At 40.0% G+C, this 22050-nt stretch overlaps 1 protein-coding gene across 2 annotated transcripts in view; it reads right to left on the bottom strand.

The window, feature by feature from the left end:
• Positions 1–821: 821 nt before the first annotated feature.
• LOC132561972 (uncharacterized) overlaps positions 822–22050 on the bottom strand; it is a 41397-nt gene continuing 20168 nt past the window's right edge. The window contains exons 3-12 of one of the 2 annotated variants that reach the window (XM_060226691.1): positions 16223–16308; positions 14887–14977; positions 12783–12931; positions 12177–12273; positions 9398–9463; positions 5956–6041; positions 5440–5614; positions 4693–4968; positions 3127–3273; positions 822–2103 (exon numbers count right to left, since the gene is read on the bottom strand). In XM_060226691.1, the coding sequence (XP_060082674.1) occupies positions 1961–2103; positions 3127–3273; positions 4693–4968; positions 5440–5614; positions 5956–6041; positions 9398–9463; positions 12177–12273; positions 12783–12931; positions 14887–14977; positions 16223–16308 (1316 nt within the window). In that variant the 3' untranslated portion in view covers positions 822–1960. The remainder of the gene's footprint in view (positions 2104–3126; positions 3274–4692; positions 4969–5439; positions 5615–5955; positions 6042–9397; positions 9464–12176; positions 12274–12782; positions 12932–14886; positions 14978–16222; positions 16309–22050) is intronic. The other variant, XM_060226692.1, reaches the window with a different exon arrangement.

Genomic DNA, 22050 nt, shown 5'->3' on the forward strand with positions numbered 1-22050 from the left:
ACACAATATAACCTTCGTAATGTATATGATTACTCCCTATCAACCTGTTGTCTACAACTAACTTATTCATCCTATTTCCTTCCAAAATCCGACTCTGGAACCACCAAGACCTTGATATCAGTCAAAGCATTTCTTTCATAGTCTTCAAAATTCACTTCTAAATCATATAAGAGTTCATAATTAGTTAAGTCATTAGAAATAACGATGTGTATGTGTACTTCAAACAATGATCCATTCTGCTGTAACTTAATTAATCACCGTCATTGTTGATGTGGACAACCTGTTGAAGATTTGCGGGGTAATTCTGCTGCTCCTGACAAGTCGACCAGATTGTAAATATATATTGCAGACGTTGATCTGTACATATCATGTTGCTCGGGCCCTCAGTTAGCCAGGTGTTCATTTCAGTCAATGCATCAGTGAACGTGTTCATTTCAATCAGTCACAGCTAGCTTCCGTCGTTTTCTCAATTCAAACAAGGTATTTAATAGGAATTTTTAACCAATGTTTTCTCATTTTCACCTTGTGTATACCCCGTAACCAGGTGATCTGCCCTCTGTAATCCGTATGATTATTTTGTTGCCTAAATGACCCAGTTTGCTTCATCCCACCTCTCATCAGAGCCTTACATCCAATTATTCTTAACTGTTTTTGCAATAAGATAAAACAGACATGTAGCTGATTGTTTTCGTGTAAAACAGATAACTGGTTTGATTTTTTTTTTTAATTTCTCAAACAGCAAAGTCTTCTTAAGTGTATGGGGTCATTTTCGAAAACAATATGAAAAAACCTAGCTGTATGCAACAAAAAACAAACGACAATTATTAATTTTTACTTCATTTTATAATTTTAACAAAATCGATCTGAAAGCTTTTAACAACACGGAAAGTCACAAAGGCAGGTGTCTCCCAGTAGGAGTTATCGTTCTTGGTGTCAGTTCGTCAGCCTACTGCTGATTACTAACTTAGAAGTAGGTTAAAACCGACATATAGGAAGCGAACACATTTATATACACGTAACAAATATACTTCGTAGTTCCATGGGTTAATATACATTATATATTTTTATCTTAAGAAGACAAACAAAACGTCACACACACAAATCTACGCCCACCATTCAGTCTGTCTTTAAGAAAATGAAAGCGCTTTGCATTGACACGTCAAACCGACCACTTGCCGCAGCAATCCATACCTACTGATATGCATCCTCTTCTGAATTCTTCGTTTTTTTCCTTTAGTTCAAAACTCTTACTTTCTCGCATTCAACGCCGTCTTCCACTTCTCAATAAACTAAATCTTAATCCTCAGGCTAGGTCACGTGATATAAATACATATATATTAGATTTATATATACCATGTTGGTTTATGCTTGTTTTGATCAATATTTGATCCTATATACAAATGAAGCCTAAGCCACGCCCTTTTAACCTCTCTAAGAACTAAAGCGTGTCTAAGCGCTTGAACGCTTTGTATCCTTCTCATAGACTCATGAATGTTCTGCTATAAACTATGTATATATACTGTGTAACTAATAAAAATACACCAGTGTTACTTGTTCATATATCCGGCATAGTGATCAATTCAGAACTTTCACATGTGCAAAGTGAAATCGAACTCCTCTCCTGAATGATGGTAACAGTGAGTCATTGCTATTTCTATAGTCGTCCTAACATTATATCACAGCTGTGAACGTCACTATCCGCCTACCAATCACAGCTGTGGGTGTCTCTTACTGCCCGCCAATCACAGCTGTGGGTGTCTCTTACTGCCTACCAATCACAGCTGTGGGTGTCATTAACCGCCTACCAATCACAGCTGTGAGTTTTACTAACTTCCCGCTAATCACAGCTCTGTGTTTCAGTAACTTTCAGCCAATCACAGTTCCGAAGGTCAATAACTATCCGCCAGTTAGCGAACATGTGTCGCTAACGATGCATGGTGCTTGTCAACACGACGACCAATCAGCAGCCACAATTATAGCTGACGTGTTTCAGATCGATGTTCTTATAGATAGCCCGGGTCACCATTTTCACACGACATTTATTTTTCTTGGAACACTTTGCCATTGACCTTATCAGCTTTTTCTTAAAGTTCCTGACTTGTTCTGAAATTTGAGATAATTAATTTTAAACATAGTAAAATGTAAACAATACATTAACCGGACACAGTCTGATAAATCATACCTCACGTCTTATTCTTTTGAAAACTTGTGTCCAGTTCTTTTGCATATAAATAAACACATTAATACCCGCTATTTGTCGAACTGATCGCTTGGTTCCGACCGCGTCCTTATAAATTTTTTGTCATCTAACCTCGGATTTCTCGAGCCGTTACTTCGCATACCTCGAACTAACTTATATTCCTGTCGCTTCATGTTCATAGTATTTTTTTACCCTCTATTCGTCAAACAAGTGCCGAACTTAACCTGGCAGGACAGCAGAAAATACCTGGTTTACCGTGGTATGATTAACATCCTTTATTGCCATTTAATGTGTAATTTAATTGTTTCACTGAGAAATTTCATCTCTTTAAAATTGAATAACTCAACGTTAAAAAATCAACCGTTGTTCGAAAGAAAATATTCACATGGAGACTCATGAAATAGTACAGAGAGAATAAGACCAGGTGTTCCGGAAGAGTAAGCGACTTCTGCTTCATTGACAATTCCGGCCTTGTAATTCTTGGCCAATCCGAGTAAGTAATGTCACGTTCTCAAACGAGAACAAAGTATACAACAACGGAACCAACAAGCAAATGATGTCATAAATCAATACAAACTAATATCATAGATTAGACTGGTCGCAGCATTAGATACGTCATTGAAGGGCACGGTTGGTCGGTACCTGGCGATCTACGACAAACCTGATAACTCCTAATAACCCGTAATCCTCGAATAACTGACATGGTCAACTTTGACTTAGCGGGATTTTAGTGTATGTTTAAATCAAAATTTCTCTAAAATATTCGAAGAAAACAAAATGACATTCTTCACTTAAAGAGGGTTCGAGGTTTGTTAACAAATTTCATAAGGACTCATTTAATTTTCTGGTCGATTTTATTTTGTGTTATCAAGCTTCAAAATCTAAGTCATTATGTTTTTCTTATTTACTTAATACATTCGACTTACTTTTTGGTGTAGAACCAAAAATCATTTCCTGTGTGACTTGTTTCCGGAAGTGATCCGATGGAAACGTAAACTTTTCCAGGCCTGACAGACGGATGTTTGCGGACATGGCCTTACACTTCTTCTGTGCTGGTAGATTGACATCACAAACTGTTGGGGAAAATCAGAAACGTTATAAATGGAAGAAAAAAGTTCAGAGTGAGAAAGGCTCGAATGAGGGACGTCCCAATGAGAAAGGTCCGAATGAGAGACGAGTGACGTCCCAATGAGAAAGGTCCGAACGAGGAGGGTCAAAATGAGAGAGGCCCGAATGGGGACATCCCAATGAGAAAGGCCCGAATGGGGGACGTCCCAATGAGAAAGGCCCCAATGAGAGACAAGTGACGTCCCAATGAGAAAGGCCCGAATGAGGGACGCCCCAATGAGAAAGGCCCGAATGAGAGACGAGGGACGTCCCAATGAGAAAAGTCCCGATGAGAGACATCCAAATGAGAAAGGCCCGAATGAGGGACGTCCCAATGAGATAGGTCCCGATGAGAGACGTCCCAATGAGAAAGGCCCGAATGAAAGACATCCCAATGAGAAAGGTCCCGATGAGAGACGTCCCAATGAGATAGGTCCCGATGAGAGGCCTCCCATTGAGAAAGATCAGAATGAGAGCCGTTCCAATGAGAAAGGCCCGAAGAAGAGGCGTCCCAATGAGAAAGGCCCCAAGGAGAGACGTCCCAATGAGAAAGGTTCGAATGAGGGACCTCCAAATGAGAAAGGTCCGGATGAGGGATGTCCCAATGAAAAAGGTCCGAATGAGGGAGGTCCAAATGAGAAAGGTCCGAATGAGGGAGGTCCAAATGAAAAGGCCCGCATGAGGGACGTCCCAATGAGAAAAGGTCCGAATGAGGGACGTCCCAATGAGAAAGGTCCGAATGAGGGAGGTCCAAATGAGAAAGGTCCGAATGAGGGAGGTCCAAATGAGAAAGGCCCGAATGAGGGACGTCCCAATGAGAAAGGCCCGAATGAGGGACCTCCCAATGAGAAAGGTCCGAATGAGGGAGGTCCAAATGAGAAAGGTCCGAATGAGGGGGTCCAAATGAGAAAGGTCCGAATGAGGGAGTTCCCAATGAGAAAGGCCCGAATGAGGGAGGTCCCAATGAGAAAGGTCCGAATGAGGGAGGTCCGAATGAGGGACGCCCAGTGAGATAAGTTCTTTTGTTCGTTAAAGATTTGAGTGAGAAACTTAAAATAACACACCTTGAAATGTCCTGATGATTAAGATATATATGAGTTTACACCTTTCTAAGTATTCTCGACTAGCCGCCATAATTCACAGGTCTTTGAGCAATAGAACTTATTACAGTAAAACTATGTGGTTCGTTCCATGCCCCAAGTATTTGACAGATCTGAATGTCACTGTTTAAAGGTTCTGGGGGAACATGATTCGCTTTATATTTATTCATCAATATTCATTTTTAACTTGTCATGGTGATAACCATTCCTACTTGAACGAAGCAGCAGAGTATGTTTTCACTTTTGGAGAATATGTACAAAGCATGGAAGACAAATTTACAGTACCTCTCTGCTTCAGTCTCCAGCGCCACACCTCCACCTGGTGTGATTTAGCGTCGTCAAATGCCACAAAAAGAAACCTGCCTCCCACATAACGATACACTATGTGGTCTCGCTTCTTAGACATACACATTTGCCCATAAAAATCCGGAATTGTCAGATTATTTGTATCAATATTGTCTCTTAATGAAGGAAGTGACGTCACATCAACAACTGGCGCGGTCCCCGACTGACTATCTTGATTTCGATTTTTCCGATCTTTCTTTCTATTTTGCCTCTTCCCTGTAAAAACAAAAGCATTCTGCACTAGATACCGACGGGGTCATACGTATGAGCTATCCGTTCATGAATGTATGAATGTGTGGGTATTACGTCACTCATTCCCTGTATGAATGTGTGGGTATTACGTCACTCATTCCCTGTATGAATGTGTGGGTATTACGTCACTCATTCCCTGTATGAATGTGTGGGTATTACGTCACTCATTCCCTGTATGAATGTGTGGGTATTACGTCACTCATTCCCTGTATGAATGTTTGGGTATTACGTCACTCATTCCCTGTATGAATGTGTTGGTATTAGAATAGTAGTGACGGATATTCCTTCCCTCTACTAAATGATCGGGAATAAATCCCTCTTTATTCTATAGAGTACTATGCCTTTCTATCTCCCAATACACTATGGCTCTCTGACGCCTGTATTTATATAGGAGCGATAAGATAATACATTTTGATGTATACTCATTAAACTCACCATTTTTCTTTTTATTTCTTTTATTCTTCCTGCGCATGCTCGTCAAGCAGACCTTTCTGGGCTTCTTCTTCCGGCGACAGGTCTTACAGCAGGAGTTTCCTCGCCGTCTGGGGTTCTTGCAGGGGAGAAGATCGTCAGGTGGACACGTGAGTTTATGACAGTCTATTTCTCCGTTCTACAAATGTAAAGATCAGACACGTGCGTGGTAAAATCTGGGGAAAAGGTTCATTTTCCACAGGAACCATCTGAACATTTCACAATCAAATGACCATGACTCTTTTCATCTGACCACGATCTTGTCATCGGACCATGATCCTTTAATCATACCACGTTCTTGTCATCTGACCACGATCCTTTAAACATACCACGATCTTTTCATCTGACCATGATTTTGTCATCTGACCACGATCTTGTCAACTGACCACGATCCTTTGATCCCTACAGAAAATGTAGTATGTAGAGAAAATATGAAGACCGAGACTGGATTTTGGAGATATGGAGCGTATCAGTACTTACCAGACAAGAACACGTGACACAGTTGGATACTTGTGGTCGCCATTCCGACCCGTTCTCGTGGATCGTTCCTTCCGAGTCCAGACAATCTGTAACAGAAAGTGTGAATCCAGTCTCACATACAACACATAACACATCATACGTAACCATAGCAATACACGATGTCCTCACGCAAACACCTCACCACGGCATCCAAAAATTTAGTGATAGTTTCGTAAAATATCTGACATGATCGGCGACCAATTAAGTAATGAAACCATGGTTACATGTTAAGTATCGTCCTTCAGTCTGGACAAAGGTACACGTGACTAATTTTTAGACTTGTTCAAAAAACATACAACTGAATTCAATGAAGTACTGATAAATGCACAGTTTATGACGAACAATAAAGACGGGTATTTACCACATGTGACAGCGTTTAGTATAAAGGTTGGGTATTGATCACACGTGACAACGTATAGTATACAGTTTGGGTATTTATCACACGTGACAACGTTTAGTATAAATGTCGGGTATATATCACACGTGAGAACGTTTAGTATTAAGGTCGGGTATGTATCGCACGTGACAACGTTTATTTTAAAATTCGGGTATTTATCACACGGGAAAACGTGTAGTATAAAGAACGGGTATTTACCACACGTGACAACATTTAGTATAAAGGTTGTATTTACCACCCGTGACAACATTTAGTATAAAGGACGGGTATTTACCACACGTGACAACATTTAGTATAAAGGTGGGGTATTTATGACACGTGACAACGTTTAGTATAAAGAACGGGTATTTATCACACGTGACAACATTTAGTATAAAGGTGGGGTATTTATCACACGTGACAACGTTTAGTATAAAGGTTGGGTATTTACCACACGTGAGAACGTTTAGTATAAAGGACGGGTATTTATGACACGTGACAACGTTTAGTATAAAGGTGGGGTATTTATGACACGTGACAACGTTTAGTATAAAGGACGGGTATTTACTACACGTGACAACGTTTAGTATAAAGGACGGGTATTTACTACACGTGACAACATTTAGTATAAAGGACGGGTATTTACTACACGTGACAACGTTTAGTATAAAGGACGGGTATTTACTACACGTGACAACATTTAGTATAAAGGACGGGTATTTATGACACGTGACAACGTTTAGTATAAAGGACGGGTATTTATGACACGTGACAACGTTTAGTATAAAGGACGGGTATTTATCTCACATGACAACGTTTAGTATAAAGGTTGGGTATTTATTACACGTGACAACGTTTAGTATAAAGGACGGGTATTTACTACACGTGACAACGTTTAGTATAAAGGTGGGGTATTTATCACACGTCACGTTTAGTATAAAGGTTGGGTATTTACCACACGTGACAACGTTTAGTATAAAGAACGGGTATTTACTACACGTGACACCGTTTAGTATAAAGGACGGGTATTTACTACACGTGACAACGTTTAGTATAAAGGTGGAGTATTTATCACACGTCACAACGTTTAGTATAAAGGTTGGGTATTTACCACACGTGACGACGTTTAGTATAAAGGACGGGTATTTACCACAAGGAATAACGTTTGTTATAGGGTCGGGTATTTACCACAAGGAATAATGTTTGGTATAAAGGACGGGTATTTACCACAAGGAATAATGTTTGTTATAAAGGCCGGGTATTTACCACAAGGAATAACGTTTGTTATAGGGTCGGGTATTTACCACAAGGAATAATGTTTGGTATAAAGGTCGGGTATTTACCACAAGGAATAATGTTTGTTATAAAGGCCGGGTATTTACCACAAGGAATAACGTTTGTTATAAAGGCCGGGTATTTACCACAAGGAATAACGTTTGTTATAAAGGCCGGGTATTTACCACAAGGAATACCGTTTGTTATAAAGGCCGGGTATTTACCACAAGGAATAACGTTTGTTATAAAGGCCGGGTATTTACCACAAGGAATAATGTTTGTTATAGGGTCGGGTATTTACCACAAGGAATAATGTTTGTTATAAAGGCCGGGTATTTACCACAAGGAATAACGTTTGTTATAAAGGCCGGGTATTTACCACAAGGAATAATGTTTATTATAAAGGACGGGTATTCACCACAAGGAATAATGTTTGTTATAAAGGCCGGGTATTTACCACAAGAAATAATGTTTGTTATAAAGGCCGGGTATTTACCACAAGGAATAACGTTTGTTATAAAGGTCGGGTATTTACCACAAGAAATAACGTTTGTTATAGGGTTGGGTATTTACCACAAGGAATAATGTTTGTTATAAAGGCCGGGTATTTACCACAAGGAATAATGTTTGTTATAAAGGCCAGGTATTTACCACGAGGAATAACGTTTGTTATAGAGTCGGGTATTTACCACAAGGAATAACGTTTGTTATAAAGGTCGGGTATTTACCACAAGGAATAACGTTTGTTATAGGGTTGGGTATTTACCACAAGGAATAATGTTTGTTATAAAGGCCGGGCATTTACCACAAGGAATAACGTTTGTTATAAATGCCGGGTATTTACCACAAGGAATAATGTTTGTTATAGGGTTGGGTATTTACCACAAGGAATAACGTTTGTTATAAAGGACGGGTATTTACCACAAGGAATAACGTTTGTTATAGAGTCGGGTATTTACCACAAGGAATAACGTTTGTTATAAAGGTCGGGTATTTACCACAAGGAATAACGTTTGTTATAAAGGTCGGGTATTTACCACAAGGAATAACGTTTGTTATAAAGGTCGAGTATTTACCACAAGGAATAACGTTTGTTATAAAGGTCGGGTATTTACCACAAGGAATAACGTTTGTTATAAAGGCCGGGTATTTACCACAAGGAATAACGTTTGTTATAAAGGCCGGGTATTTACCACAAGGAATAACGTTTGTTATAAAGGCCGGGTATTTACCACAAGGAATAACGTTTGTTATAAAGGCCGGGTATTTACCACAAGGAATAATGTTTGTTATAAAGGCCGGGTATTTACCACAAGGAATAATGTTTGGTATAAAGGCCGGGTATTTACCACAAGGAATAATGTTTGTTATAAAGGCCGGGTATTTACCACAAGGAATAATGTTTGTTATAAAGGCCGGGTATTTACCACAAGGAATAACGTTTGTTATAGGGTCGGGTATTTACCACAAGGAATAATGTTTGTTATAAAGGCCGGATATTTAACACACGGGATAATATTTGGTATAAAGGCCGGGTATTTACCACAAGGATTAACGTTTGTTATAAAGGCCGGATATTTAACACACGGGATAATATTTGGTATAAAGGCCGGGTATTTACCACAAGGAATAACGTTTGTTATAAAGGACGGGTATTTACCACAAGGAATAACGTTTGTTATAAAGGACGGGTATTTACCACACGGGAAAAAGCAAAGGTATTTCGAGATAGTCACGAACGTGTCGCCTTACCGTGCTCAGCTTTATGTTCGATGTCTACTGAAGAACTGTTCTCATCAAGCGAGGCGTTAACGTCGTCTGCAAGTGTAAAGTGTACGTAAGGATAGGGACAAACTTTTACAACCTTTCGTGTTCCACGCGAACCAATGAAAATTCATTTGAATACGTACCGTTCAATCAGTTATGGTTGCTGAACACAGACCGAAGGTCGGGATCATCAAGGAAATCAAATGTTTGGCAGGATTTTGAATTATTACTTTAATCAAAGTTAAACAATTTTATGAAGAAGCCTCGCTTGATAAGACATGTTAGGGTGGTGTTTATATGTTGACAAGATCTTGTATACAAATAAAAAAAAAACTGCAGATTCATTTATCTTATCAACAAAGCTGAAACTGATCGACCGGGAACATAAAGATGATTGTAGCAAAAATGAAAAAAAAAATAAATAAAATTTCTATGAATAATGATGCATGCACGTGGTAGAAACAGAATGAGAAATAGAACCCGGACAAACAAAAATCTCAGCATATTTTGATAATCTTTGTTATGTGAAATATCACGTCCTATTTATAGATATGATAATTTAAGGACAGTTCTGTAGAAATAGTGCGTCCTATTAACATATATGATCATTCAAGGACAGTTCTGTAGGAATAGTGCGTCCTATTAATAGATATGATCATATAAGGACAGTTCTGTAGGAATAGTGCGTCCTATTAATAGATATGATCATATAAGGACAGTTCTGTAGGAATAGTGCGTCCTATTAACATATATGATCATTTAAGGACAGTTCTGTAGGAATAGTGCGTCCTATTAACATATATGATCATTAAAGGACAGTTCTGTAGGAATAGTGCGTCCTATTAATAGATATGATCATATAAGGACAGTTCTGTAGGAATAGTGCGTCCTATTAATAGATATGATCATATAAGGACAGTTCTGTAGGAATAGTGCGTCCTATTAATAGATATGATCATTTAAGACAGTTCTGTAGGAATAGTGCGTCCTATTAATAGATATGATCATTTAAGACAGTTCTGTAGGAATAGTGCGTCCTATTAACTTATATGATCATTTAAGGACAATTCTGTAGGAATATTGCGTCCTATTAACATATATGATCTTTAAAGGACGGTTTTGTATCTACATTGTCCTATTAACAGATAAGATCGATGACTGGTAATGTCTACAAGAGTCTACGTTTGGTTCTGTAGCTAGAATCCTTGTGATCGTATTCAAATGTATTACTTTCAGATTTCAAATAGGCTAACAACCTGCACATTGGGGACATCACTCTTTAACAACACTTCAATAAGGAACTTTCCTACATATAACAAAGTAAACTAAGCAAGAAGACTTAACTGTACATTGTGGACACCGACTAAAGCTTGGGGCCACACATCAGTGAACGTTAAACAAAGAGGCCTACCTGTACATTGTGGACACCGACTGAAGCTTGGGGCCACACATTAGTAAACGTTAAACTAAGAGGCCTACCTGTACATTGTGGACACCGACTGAAGCTTGGGGCCACACATCAGTAAACGTTAAACTAAGAGGCCTACCTGTACATTGTGGACACCGACTGAAGCTTGGGACCACACATCAGTGAACGTTAAACAAAGATACCTACCTGTACATTGTGGATACCGATTGAAGCTTGGGCCACACATCAGTAAACGTTAAACTAAGAGGCCTACCTGTACATTGTGGACACCGACTGAAGCTTGGGGCCACACATCAGTAAACGTTAAACTAAGAGGCCTACCTGTACATTGTGGACACCGATTACAGCTTGTGACCACACATCAGTGAACGTTAAACTAAGAGGCCTACCTGTACAATGTGGACACCGATTGAAGCTTGGGCCACACATCAGTGAACGTTAAACTTAGAGGCCTACCTGTACATTGTGGACACCGATTGAAGCTTGGGCCACACATCAGTGAACGTTAAACTTAGAGGCCTACCTGCACATTGTGGACACCGATTACAGCTTGGGGCCACACATCAGTGAACGTTAAACTAAGAGGCCTACCTGTACATTGTGGACACCGACTGAAGCTTGGGGCCACACATTAGTAAACGTTAAACTAAGAGGCCTACCTGTACATTGTGGACACCGACTAAAGCTTGTCACCACACATCAGTGAACGTTAAACTAAGAAGCCTACCTGTACATTGTGGACACCGATTACATCTTGGGGCCACACATCAGTGAACGTTAAACTTAGAGGCCTACCTGTACAATGTGGACATCGACTAAAGCTTGTGACCACACATCAGTGAACGTTAAACTTAGAGGCCTACCTGTACAATGTGGACACCGATTGAAGCTTGGGCCACACATCAGTGAACGTTAAACTTAGAGGCCTACCTGCACATTGTGGACACCGATTACAGCTTGGGCCACACATCAGTGAACGTTAAACTTAGAGGCCTACCTGCACATTGTGGACACCGATTACAGCTTGGGCCACACATCAGTGAACGTTAAACTTAGAGGCCTACCTGCACATTGTGGACACCGATTACAGCTTGGGGCCACACATCAGTGAACGTTAAACTAAGAGGCCTACCTGTACATTGTGGACATCGACTAAAGCTTGTCACCACACATCAGTGAACGTTAAACTAAGAAGCTTACCTGTACATTGTGGACACCGATTACATCTTGGGGCCACACATCAGTGAACGTTAAACTTAGAGGCCTACCTGTACAATGTGGACACCGATTGAAGCTTGGGCCACACATCAGTGGACGTTAAACTTAGAGGCCTACCTGCACATTGTCGACAACAATTGTCACTATGGTTCAGCCATTTCTTACACTTCTTTGGAATGTTGCAAGTTTTCAAGTAGCAGAGTACATCCCCTTTCTGTAATATCAACAAGAAAACAAAGCATTAATATCTTCCGTTTTAAACAAAGCTACTTACATCTCGCTGTAAGTCATCGGGTTACATGGTTTCCAGTTGCACAGCAGTATTTGGACATGTACAAGTGTTAGACTCCCAGCGGCAGAAGAAGCCAAATCAGTGTTAATATAACTGGATTGGTAAAGATGTTGTAGGTTTTGGTGCCAGAACAAACCTGAGTTTGTCCTAAATATAACTAGTCCCGTTTAAACCCATATAACTAGCGATGTAGACGAGGTACCGCCAGGTCTAGATCATCACATCCTCTATAGCTAATTGAAGAAGTTTTAAGATTTGTAAATTTAGAAGTTCGCAAGCAAATCATATATAGTAATGTCGATAAGACTTAGCGGAACAGAACTGTACTGGTCACAAGAGACCAGGTACCTGTTAGGCAAGCATATCTGTGGATCCTTGGTTCGAATCCTGAGTATCCCTATTGTGAGTACATGTTTGGAGTACATACTCACCGTACATATACAGTTGATACACTGGTTATCGGCGTTGAGTATGATGCCGGTTGAATTGGAGGTGAATACTTCGCCGTCCGAGTACTCGTCCCCGTCGTACTGACATCCCTTTCCACCGTTGTCTGCCTCCCCATTGTCGCCTGGCACGACTGTAGGAGGAAGGTTGGCAAAATCTACATGAAAATAGTGGCCCACTCTTACCCATTCGTCTAACAAGCAAATTATAAAACATGCAAACCAAACAAAAGGTACGAGGTCCTTAAAAGGTCATCACACAGGGACAGAGCGATGCTACAATATGTTATTGTGTGACATGCAGTTCAATATATAGATATATCTGATATATATCTTGGTGAATTGTGAAATTCAAATTGTCTTGCCGACAAAGTTTAAAGGTAAGTAATATTGAAAGTATACAAATCACAGACCGAATGTTACGAACTCAAAACGAGTCTATTCTCGTTGCCTTAACTTTCCGGGGAAAAAAACAACAAAACAAAAAACCAAACAAAAAAAACTTTAAAGTTATCTCTTTTGTTGTCCATGATAGTAACTTTTCCTTTCTGTTCATTTTCAGTTACAAAATAATTGGATAAAAATGAGCTTCACATTGAAGGAGTAAGGGAGGTAACTCGTGCGATCATGACCGCTTTGCGGGCAAGCATCGGTCCAGTCCCTGTTTAAACAGAGTGGTGGCTGTCCATGCAATATTTAAAGGTTTTTACTTGAGATAAAGCACAGAAAATTTTTAGATGTGTCTTTTAAATGCATAGTTGTCTTTTTTCTGAATTTCCAAGCCTTGTATCATCTAGATGTCCAAACTGTTATTATTAGAGCATGCCCCCATATGTTATTGTATCGTGCAGTAACCATGCATTATATACATATATCATACATAATTTTCTAATGCATGATATGACGACATCAAACACCTATATCCCAAATGTATAGACTTCCGTTTAACTGAGGGGACGAAATAAGCACGAAATAATTTCACGGTGTGTAATTCATCATATATTGGCCGACTCTCATTTCTCAATGATACATTTTAGAATGAAAAGTGAAAGTTCGTCTTCAAAACAAGTCTGGATACATTTTAGAATGGAAAACGACAGTTCGTTTTCAAAACAAGTCTGGATACATTTTAGAAATGAAAGCGACAGTTCGTTTTCAAAACAAGCCTGGATACCTTTAAGAATGAAAAGCGACAGTTCGTCTTCAGACCATACAAAACGAGTCTGGATACATTTTAGAAATGAAAGCGACAGTTCGTTTTCAAAACAAGCCTGGATACCTTTAAGAATGAAAAGCGACAGTTCGTCTTCAGACCATACAAAACGAGTCTGGATACATTTTAGAATGGAAAGCGACAGTTCGTTTTCAAAACAAGTCTGGATACATTTTAGAATGGAAAGCGACAGTTCGTTTTCAAAACAAGCCTGGATACCTTTAAGAATGAAAAGCGACAGTTCGTCTTCAGACCATACAAAACGAGTCTGGATACATTTTAGAATAAAAAGCGACAGTTCGTCTTCAGACAATACAAAATGAGGCTGGATATATTTTAGAATGAAATGCGAAAGTTCATTTTCAAAACGAGTCTGGGTACTGTAATAAAGTCAGCCACGTTATTCCAAATTGTTTTTGCGAACTTTTATGTTTTTTGTTCTGATTTTCAGTCGATACACTGAGGACTGAATTCGTGAAAAAAATAAAGTGGACCCTGTCGTTACCGACACATGGCGTAAGAACACGTTAAAATACTTCAGGAAGATCGGTTTCTGTATACTGGGCGGTGTCGATATGGACAGGTTTCACTTTACTGTCAGCTGGTGAACAACAAATACATTTCAAACCAATGTCATTCAAGGTGAGTGATGACGTCATAAGAAACCAAACGTTCAAATGGTCACCACTTTTAAAAGTTTATTTCTTGCCATCCGATGTTGACAATGGTTTAAACAAGCTTTGTGTATAAGGAGAAACAAAGGTGGATCAGCAGTGTGAATATCTGCTACTATATTCTTCGAAGACTAAGGTGAGCAGCTGAACATTGATTCACGATAATTTCAAATAAGAGAATTGTGGTTCCGAAACAGCTTACCTTCACAGAAAGGGCAACACACACCGGGCACAATCTTAGGCTCTGTACACGAGGGTGTTGGGCAGTGCTCCTTCACGCAATCCACCCGCGTCTGAAAGCAGGTTTAAAGTTTACCGACGGGCGTCACAAAGTGGAATTATATATAATGGTCCCAGTCTCACGAATCCTTGTAAGCTTCGGAATTTTCCTTAACTTTAAATTCCAAGTTGGAAACCATACTTTAAGGAAATTTCCTGAAATTTAAGTTTTCCCTTCACTTACGTAAAGGTTTTTCTATGGTAGTTAGAATTTCATAAGGTAAGGAAGATTCCTGAAACTAGTCACTGGTTACGGAGGTGACTAATTAACATCAGATGTTTGTCACGTCAGTGGAAAAGTCAAAATTATACAGTGAAAAATCACAGGGACTGGACACATCTACCGTCAAACTCGCGTTCTACATACAGTGAAAATCACAGGGACTGGACACATATACCGTCAAACTCGCGTTCTACATACAGTGAAAATCACAGGGACTGGACACATACACCGTCAAACTCGCGTTCTACATACAGTGAAAATCACAGGGACTGGACACATACACCGTCAAACTCGCGTTCTACATACAGTGAAAATCACAGGGACTGGACACATCCACCATCAAACTCGCGTTCTACATACAGTAAAAATCACAGGGACTGGACATATACACCGTGAAAGTCACTTTCTACAAACATTGAAAATCACAGGGACTGGACACATACACCGTCAAACTCGCGTTCTACATACAGTGAAAATCACAGGGACTGAACACATACACGGTCAAACTCGCGTTCTACATACAGTGAAAATCACAGGGACTGGACACATCCACCGTCAAACTCGCGTTCTGCATACAGTGAAAATCACAGGGACTGGACACATATACCGTCAAACTCGCGTTCTACAGTGAAAATCACAGGGACTGGAAACATCTACCGTCAAACTCGCGTTCTACATACAGTGAAAATCACAGGGACTGGACACATATACCGTCAAACTCGCGTTCTACATACAGTGAAAATCACTGGGACTGGACACATACACCGTTAAACTTGCTTTCTACACACATTGAAAATTTCAGGGACTGGACACATCCACCGTCAAACTCGCTTTCTACACACATTGAAAATCACAGGGAATGGACACATACACCGTCAAACTCGCGTTTGACTGACAGTGCAAAAATTATAGAAGTTGAACACTTATTCCGAAAAACACGCCTTCGACGGAAAATTACAATTGACTTCATCAAGATCTCGGAAGGGCGACAGTGAGAATTCGCAGGGCTAGACACTTTTATCGGCGAATTACTTACTCCGTTACAGGTACAGTTCACGCATTCGTTGAACCTCCAAACATCTCCGTCCGCATAGTTTGTCTTTCCGAGTACACAAGTCGATTCTGTAATGAAAATATACATACAACACATGCATTGCTCCCTAAAATGGGTGTGTGATTATGAGGCAGGAGTTTGGAGAGGATTTTTTTCTGATTATAGATCCGGGTCGGCGAAGGAGGGTGTGATCAAATGATTTAGTGAGTGGGTGAAAAACGACATACTGTATTTTTGTAGTCTGTGTGATATTGGTTAAAAACATGTCCTTATTCACCTAGACTGTACAAAATTCTCAGTCGGCGAGGCCCCTGTAACAAAGTTCCATGTCCCTGTGCGGGACCCAGTTGGTGAGGCCCCTGTAACAAAGTTCCAAGTCCCTGTGCGGGACCCAGTTGGTGAGGCCCCTGTAACAAAGTTCCAGGTCCCTGTGCGGGACCCAGTTGGTGAGGCTCCTGTAATAACGTTCCAGGTTCCTGTACGGGACCCAGTTGGTGAGGGCCCTGAAACAAAGTTCCAGGTCCCTGTGCGGGACCCAGTTAGTGAGGCCCCTGTAACAAAGTTCCAGGTCCCTGTGCGGGACCCAGTTGGTGAGGGCCCTGTCCTGTACGGGACCCAGTTGGTGAGGCCCCTGTAACAAAGTTCCTGGTCCCTGTGCGGGACCCAGTTGGTGAGGCCCCTGTAACAAAGTTCCAGGTCCCTGTGCGGGACCCAGTTGGTGAGGGCCCATTTCCTGTACGGGACCCAGTTGGTGAGGCCCCTGTAACAAAGTTCCAGGTCCCTGTGCGGGACCCAGTTGGTGAGGGCCCTGTAACAAAGTTCCAGGTCCCTGTGCGGGACCCAGTCGGTGGGATGAACACCGTCTCAGCTCTAAATTTGTAAATGGTCTGTTTATTTGCGTTTTGAATTGGCATGACAGATTTAAATAAGCTAACAAAGTGTTTGTGTGTCTGGAAGAAAGTGGAGAAAATCGCGCTCAGCAACCTTGTAGCATGTTCGTGATCACACAGAATGTGTTACATTCACGTCATACCAGCTACTTACTAGATAGAAGGATGGACGAGTTCACTTTGAAATGGTGCTGCTAAATACCGCTTCCACACAATCTTTCACACATTAGGAACAATGATGAATTACCTATATATCTATATATTTACTTTACTAGAGAAGTGGGCGCGGTCATGGCTTAAGAGGTTACGTTCCTCAATAACATTTTACCTCATTGTCGATCCGGAACTCTCGCATTATCTCGATTCTTTATTGGACTCCGATCTTAATTTCAACTCGAGAGATAAACAAATTCTTTGTTGTGACTAATACGTTGTTTTTTTTAAATATTGAAAACAAGTGTGTGTATGAATAAGCACATAGGTGCAGCCGTGATACATTATCGAAATCCTTAAATTTCCTATTGATGTATGTAAGTCTAAATGGTTTCTTTCTCATTCAATTTCGCCCTTTGTTGTAAACATTCTTTTTTTAGAAGTGTAGTCAAAGGTTTGTTTTGAATACCCCTAAAATTAGACGGAAATATATCTGATCGCACATATAGGTCACCGAGTTCATTTGATTTGAAATCGAACCGTGTCACTTTAAAGTAAACTGCCGATGAGTGAAATGGTATTAATAGTTATCATGTTGATCAAGAGTTTCTGTGACGGTGAGTATCATCTGATACACCTACATTTTACGTCATCATCTTGACATGGGGTCATGACCCCTGCGTTCTACGCCCCGTTGAATACGGCGGAAGTGCATATCAGATGGTCCCATTTTATATCAAATGTGGGTGAATGATTGGTAATACTGGGGAGGTAAACACGTAATTATATGTGTACAGTATTTAACATCAGTCCCAGGTTGTCTGACGGCACGCGCCATACTTTGTAAATACATATCCTGTTCGAAGACGTCACAAATACCTATCAAGTTTCGCGTATAATTGTACATAAACAATGATAAGATCGTGTCAGCTTGTGTCACAAATAAAACATCAAGATCTGCACTAAAATGAAATTATATTTAAAGGTAAAAAGTCCTTTCTGAACTTTCTAAAGATGAAACAAATAAAAATACACAATATAAGACAGATAATGATTCAGTAGGATTGTATGACGTCATAGATCCATTGCCGTGAGGGTCTATATGATGTCATAGAGGTTGTGATCCATTAAACTGCCGTGGTGGTCTGTTTGGCGACATGGAGGTTGTGATCCATTAAAACTGCCGAGAGGGTCTGTATGATGTCATGGAGGTTGTGATCCATTAAAACTGCCGAGAAGGTCTGTATGATGTCATGGAGGTTGTGATCCATTAAAACTGCCGAGAGGGTCTGTATGATGGCATGTGGTTTGTGATTCATTAAAACTGCCGAGAGGGTCTGTATGCTGTCATGGAGTTTGTGGTTCATTAAAGCTGCCGAGAGGGTCTGTATGCTGTCATGGAGTTTGTGATTCATTAAAGCTACCTTCTAAACCTGCATGGCGTCATGAATTTTCTAATAACCCAAAACTACCTTTAAAGTCTCTTCTCACTATCCATCTTAATTAGACAGTGGAGGGGGCCCGTCTCTTCTCACTATCCATCTTAATTAGACAGTGTAGGGGGCCCGTCTCTTCTCACTGTCCATCTTAATTAGACAGTGTAGGAACCCCGTCTCTTCTCACTATCCATCTTAATTAGACAGTGTAGGGGCCTATCTCTTCTCACAATCCATCTTAATTAGACAGTGTAGGAACCCCGTCTCTTCTCACTATCCATCTTAATTAGACAGTGTAGGGGCCCGTCTCTTCTCACTATCCATCTTAATTAGACAGTGTAGGGAGCCCGTCTCTTCTCACTGTCCATCTTAATTAGACAGTGTAGGGGCCCGTCTCTTCTCACTATCCATCTTAATTAGACAGTGGAGGGGCCTGTCTCTTCTCACTGTCCATCTTAATTAGACAGTGTAGGGAGCCCGTCTCTTCTCACTGTCCATCTTAATTAGACAGTGTAGGGGCCCGTCTCTTCTCACTATCCATCTTAATCAGACAGTGTAGGGACCCGTCTCTTCTCTCTATCCATCTTAATTAGACAGTGGAGGGGGCCCGTCTCTTCTCACTATCCATCTTAATTAGACAGTGGAGGGGGCCCGTCTCTTCTCACTATCCATCTTAATTAGACAGTGTAGGGAGCCCGTCTCTTCTCACTGTCCATCTTAATTAGACAGTGGAGGGGGCCCGTCTCTTCTCACTATCCATCTTAATTAGACAGTGTAGGGACCCGTCTCTTCTCTCTATCCATCTTAATTAGACAGTGTAGGGAGCCCGTCTCTTCTCTCTGTCCATCTTAATTAGACAGTGGAGGGGGCCCGTCTCTTCTCACTGTCCATCTTAATCAGATAGGCTAAGGAGATCACATCCTCTAAGTCAGTAAAAGTAAAAAAGAAAACACGTTTTAAAAGCGCCACTTCAAAGCTTTGTTCAAAATTTCCTGTGCTTGAGTGCAAAAACGTCCCACAAACTGATTTTACAGACATCATATATATGTGGCCATTTGAACAAAGTTTTTTCCAGTAAGTCTTAGGGTTATAAGGATATTTTCCCGATTTTATCGACCGATAAGGATTCTGTCAGGATTAAACTATAAGAGGGCACATAGATATAGGGACACACCTTCAACGAGACAGTGTAAACAGTAAATCATACCGTTTGTATCGTTAACACAGAGTGTCTCCCACCCGGCTAGAATTTACATGGAGACAGTAATATATATATACTCCAGTGTACATATAAGGTATGGCAGCTTTAATATTTAATGGCGAGATAGGCTTTGTGTCAAACTTCATTCACAGACGTTATAAACACGTAATGGCTTAACATCGCCGAAAATAACAGCAGACGACAAGCGCACGTGACTCCAAGGAAATGCCAACAGGTGTGAAAGGCCCGCCGCCTGGCGGCCTGTTCGGCGCGCCCCCGTCGGCAAATCGCGATAGGATCGCCGGGAGTCCCAAATCTGTATAAACGCATGGGGACAGTAACACATTTTCTCTCGTGACGTAGACAGGTGGGATAGGGGGCGGTCTTACTTCCTATTTACCTGATTGTCAATATGTAGATAAAAGAAGCGATTACGAGTTTTTACATACTCTAGTATGTATTAACATACCGGTGCCTACCTGTAATGAATTAGTGACCGCCGATCTCGTGTAATTATCTCTCCCGTATGTAGAATACGGAGTCTATTTGCTGTGTCTCCACTTGTTTATAATCTTAGGGAGAAATTTGAAAACGTCATGGTGAAACTTCAAAACTTAAACTACCCATGTCATAACCAGCGAAAGGTTTTAGTTTATTAAATGTCAAAATAAAGTTAAACAGAACAAAAACTCAAAGAAATCAGTTAAGCAAAACAAAACAAGAAAAAAACCAATATGCACTGAAAAAAAACCAACAATAGAGAGATATCCTAACAACGATACACAGATATCCTAACAACAATACACAGATATCCTAACAACAATACACAGATGTCCTCACAACAATACACAGATATCCTAACAATACACAGATATCCTCACAACAATACACAGATATCCTAACAATACACAGATATCCTAACAACAATACACAGATATCCTAACAACAATACACAGATATCCTCATAACAATACACAGATATCCTAACAACAATACACAGATATCCTAACAACAATACACAGATATCCTCATAACAATACACAGATATCCTAACAACAATACACAGATATCCTAACAACAATACACAGATATCCTCACAACAATACACAGATATCCTAACAATACACAGATATCCTAACAACAATACACATATCCTAACAACGATACACAGATATCCTCACAACAATACACAGATATCCTCACAACAATACACAGATATCCTAACAATACACAGATATTCTCACAACAATACACAGATATCCTAACAATACACAGATATCCTAACAACAATACACAAATATCCTAACAACAATACACAGATATCCTCACAACAATACACAGATATCCTAACAATACACAGATATCCTAACAACAATACACAGATATCCTAACAACGATACACAGATATCCTAACAACAATACACAGATATCCTAACAATACACAGATATCCTAACAACAATACACAGATATCCTAACAACGATACACAGATATCCTAACAACAATACACAGATATCCTAACAATACACAGATATCCTCACAACAATACACAGATATCCTCACAACAATACACAGATATCCTAACAATACACAGATATCCTAACAATACACAGATATCCTCACAACAATACACAGATATCCTAACAATACACAGATATCCTAACAACAATACACAGATATCCTAACAACAATTCACAGATATCAATCAAAATTTCTTTAATCAGAAAACAGATTGTAAAAAAGTGAAATCCCTTTCTTAACACTAGCCACGCAATTCATTTATCCCATCTTAACGAATTAAAACCAAAAATAATACTTTTTTATATCCACTCAAGACCCATTATTAAACAATACTTGTCTGAAGCTACGTCATTCATTTTGATTCTTCTTCCGTTTCGCATAACTTAAGATTTTCGCGAGAATCAAACATTCAGGTGATATTAGACTGCATTTAAAATAAAGGTTAGTTTTGCAATGGCCACGCGAGGGGGGGGGGTAATGTGTCTTAAACATTACTACTGTAAGAAAACGATATTAAGTATATGTATACATGTGCAATATTTATCAGTACAGTAATTCTCTAGTAACAAAGCTCAAAATATCAAACTTTCAGCAAGTGAATTATATCAGC

This window comes from Ylistrum balloti, unplaced genomic scaffold, assembly GCF_031769215.1.
Source record: "Ylistrum balloti isolate Yb309-2 unplaced genomic scaffold, AGI_CSIRO_Ybal_v1 Utg371316, whole genome shotgun sequence".
NCBI lineage: Eukaryota > Metazoa > Mollusca > Bivalvia > Pectinida > Pectinidae > Ylistrum > Ylistrum balloti.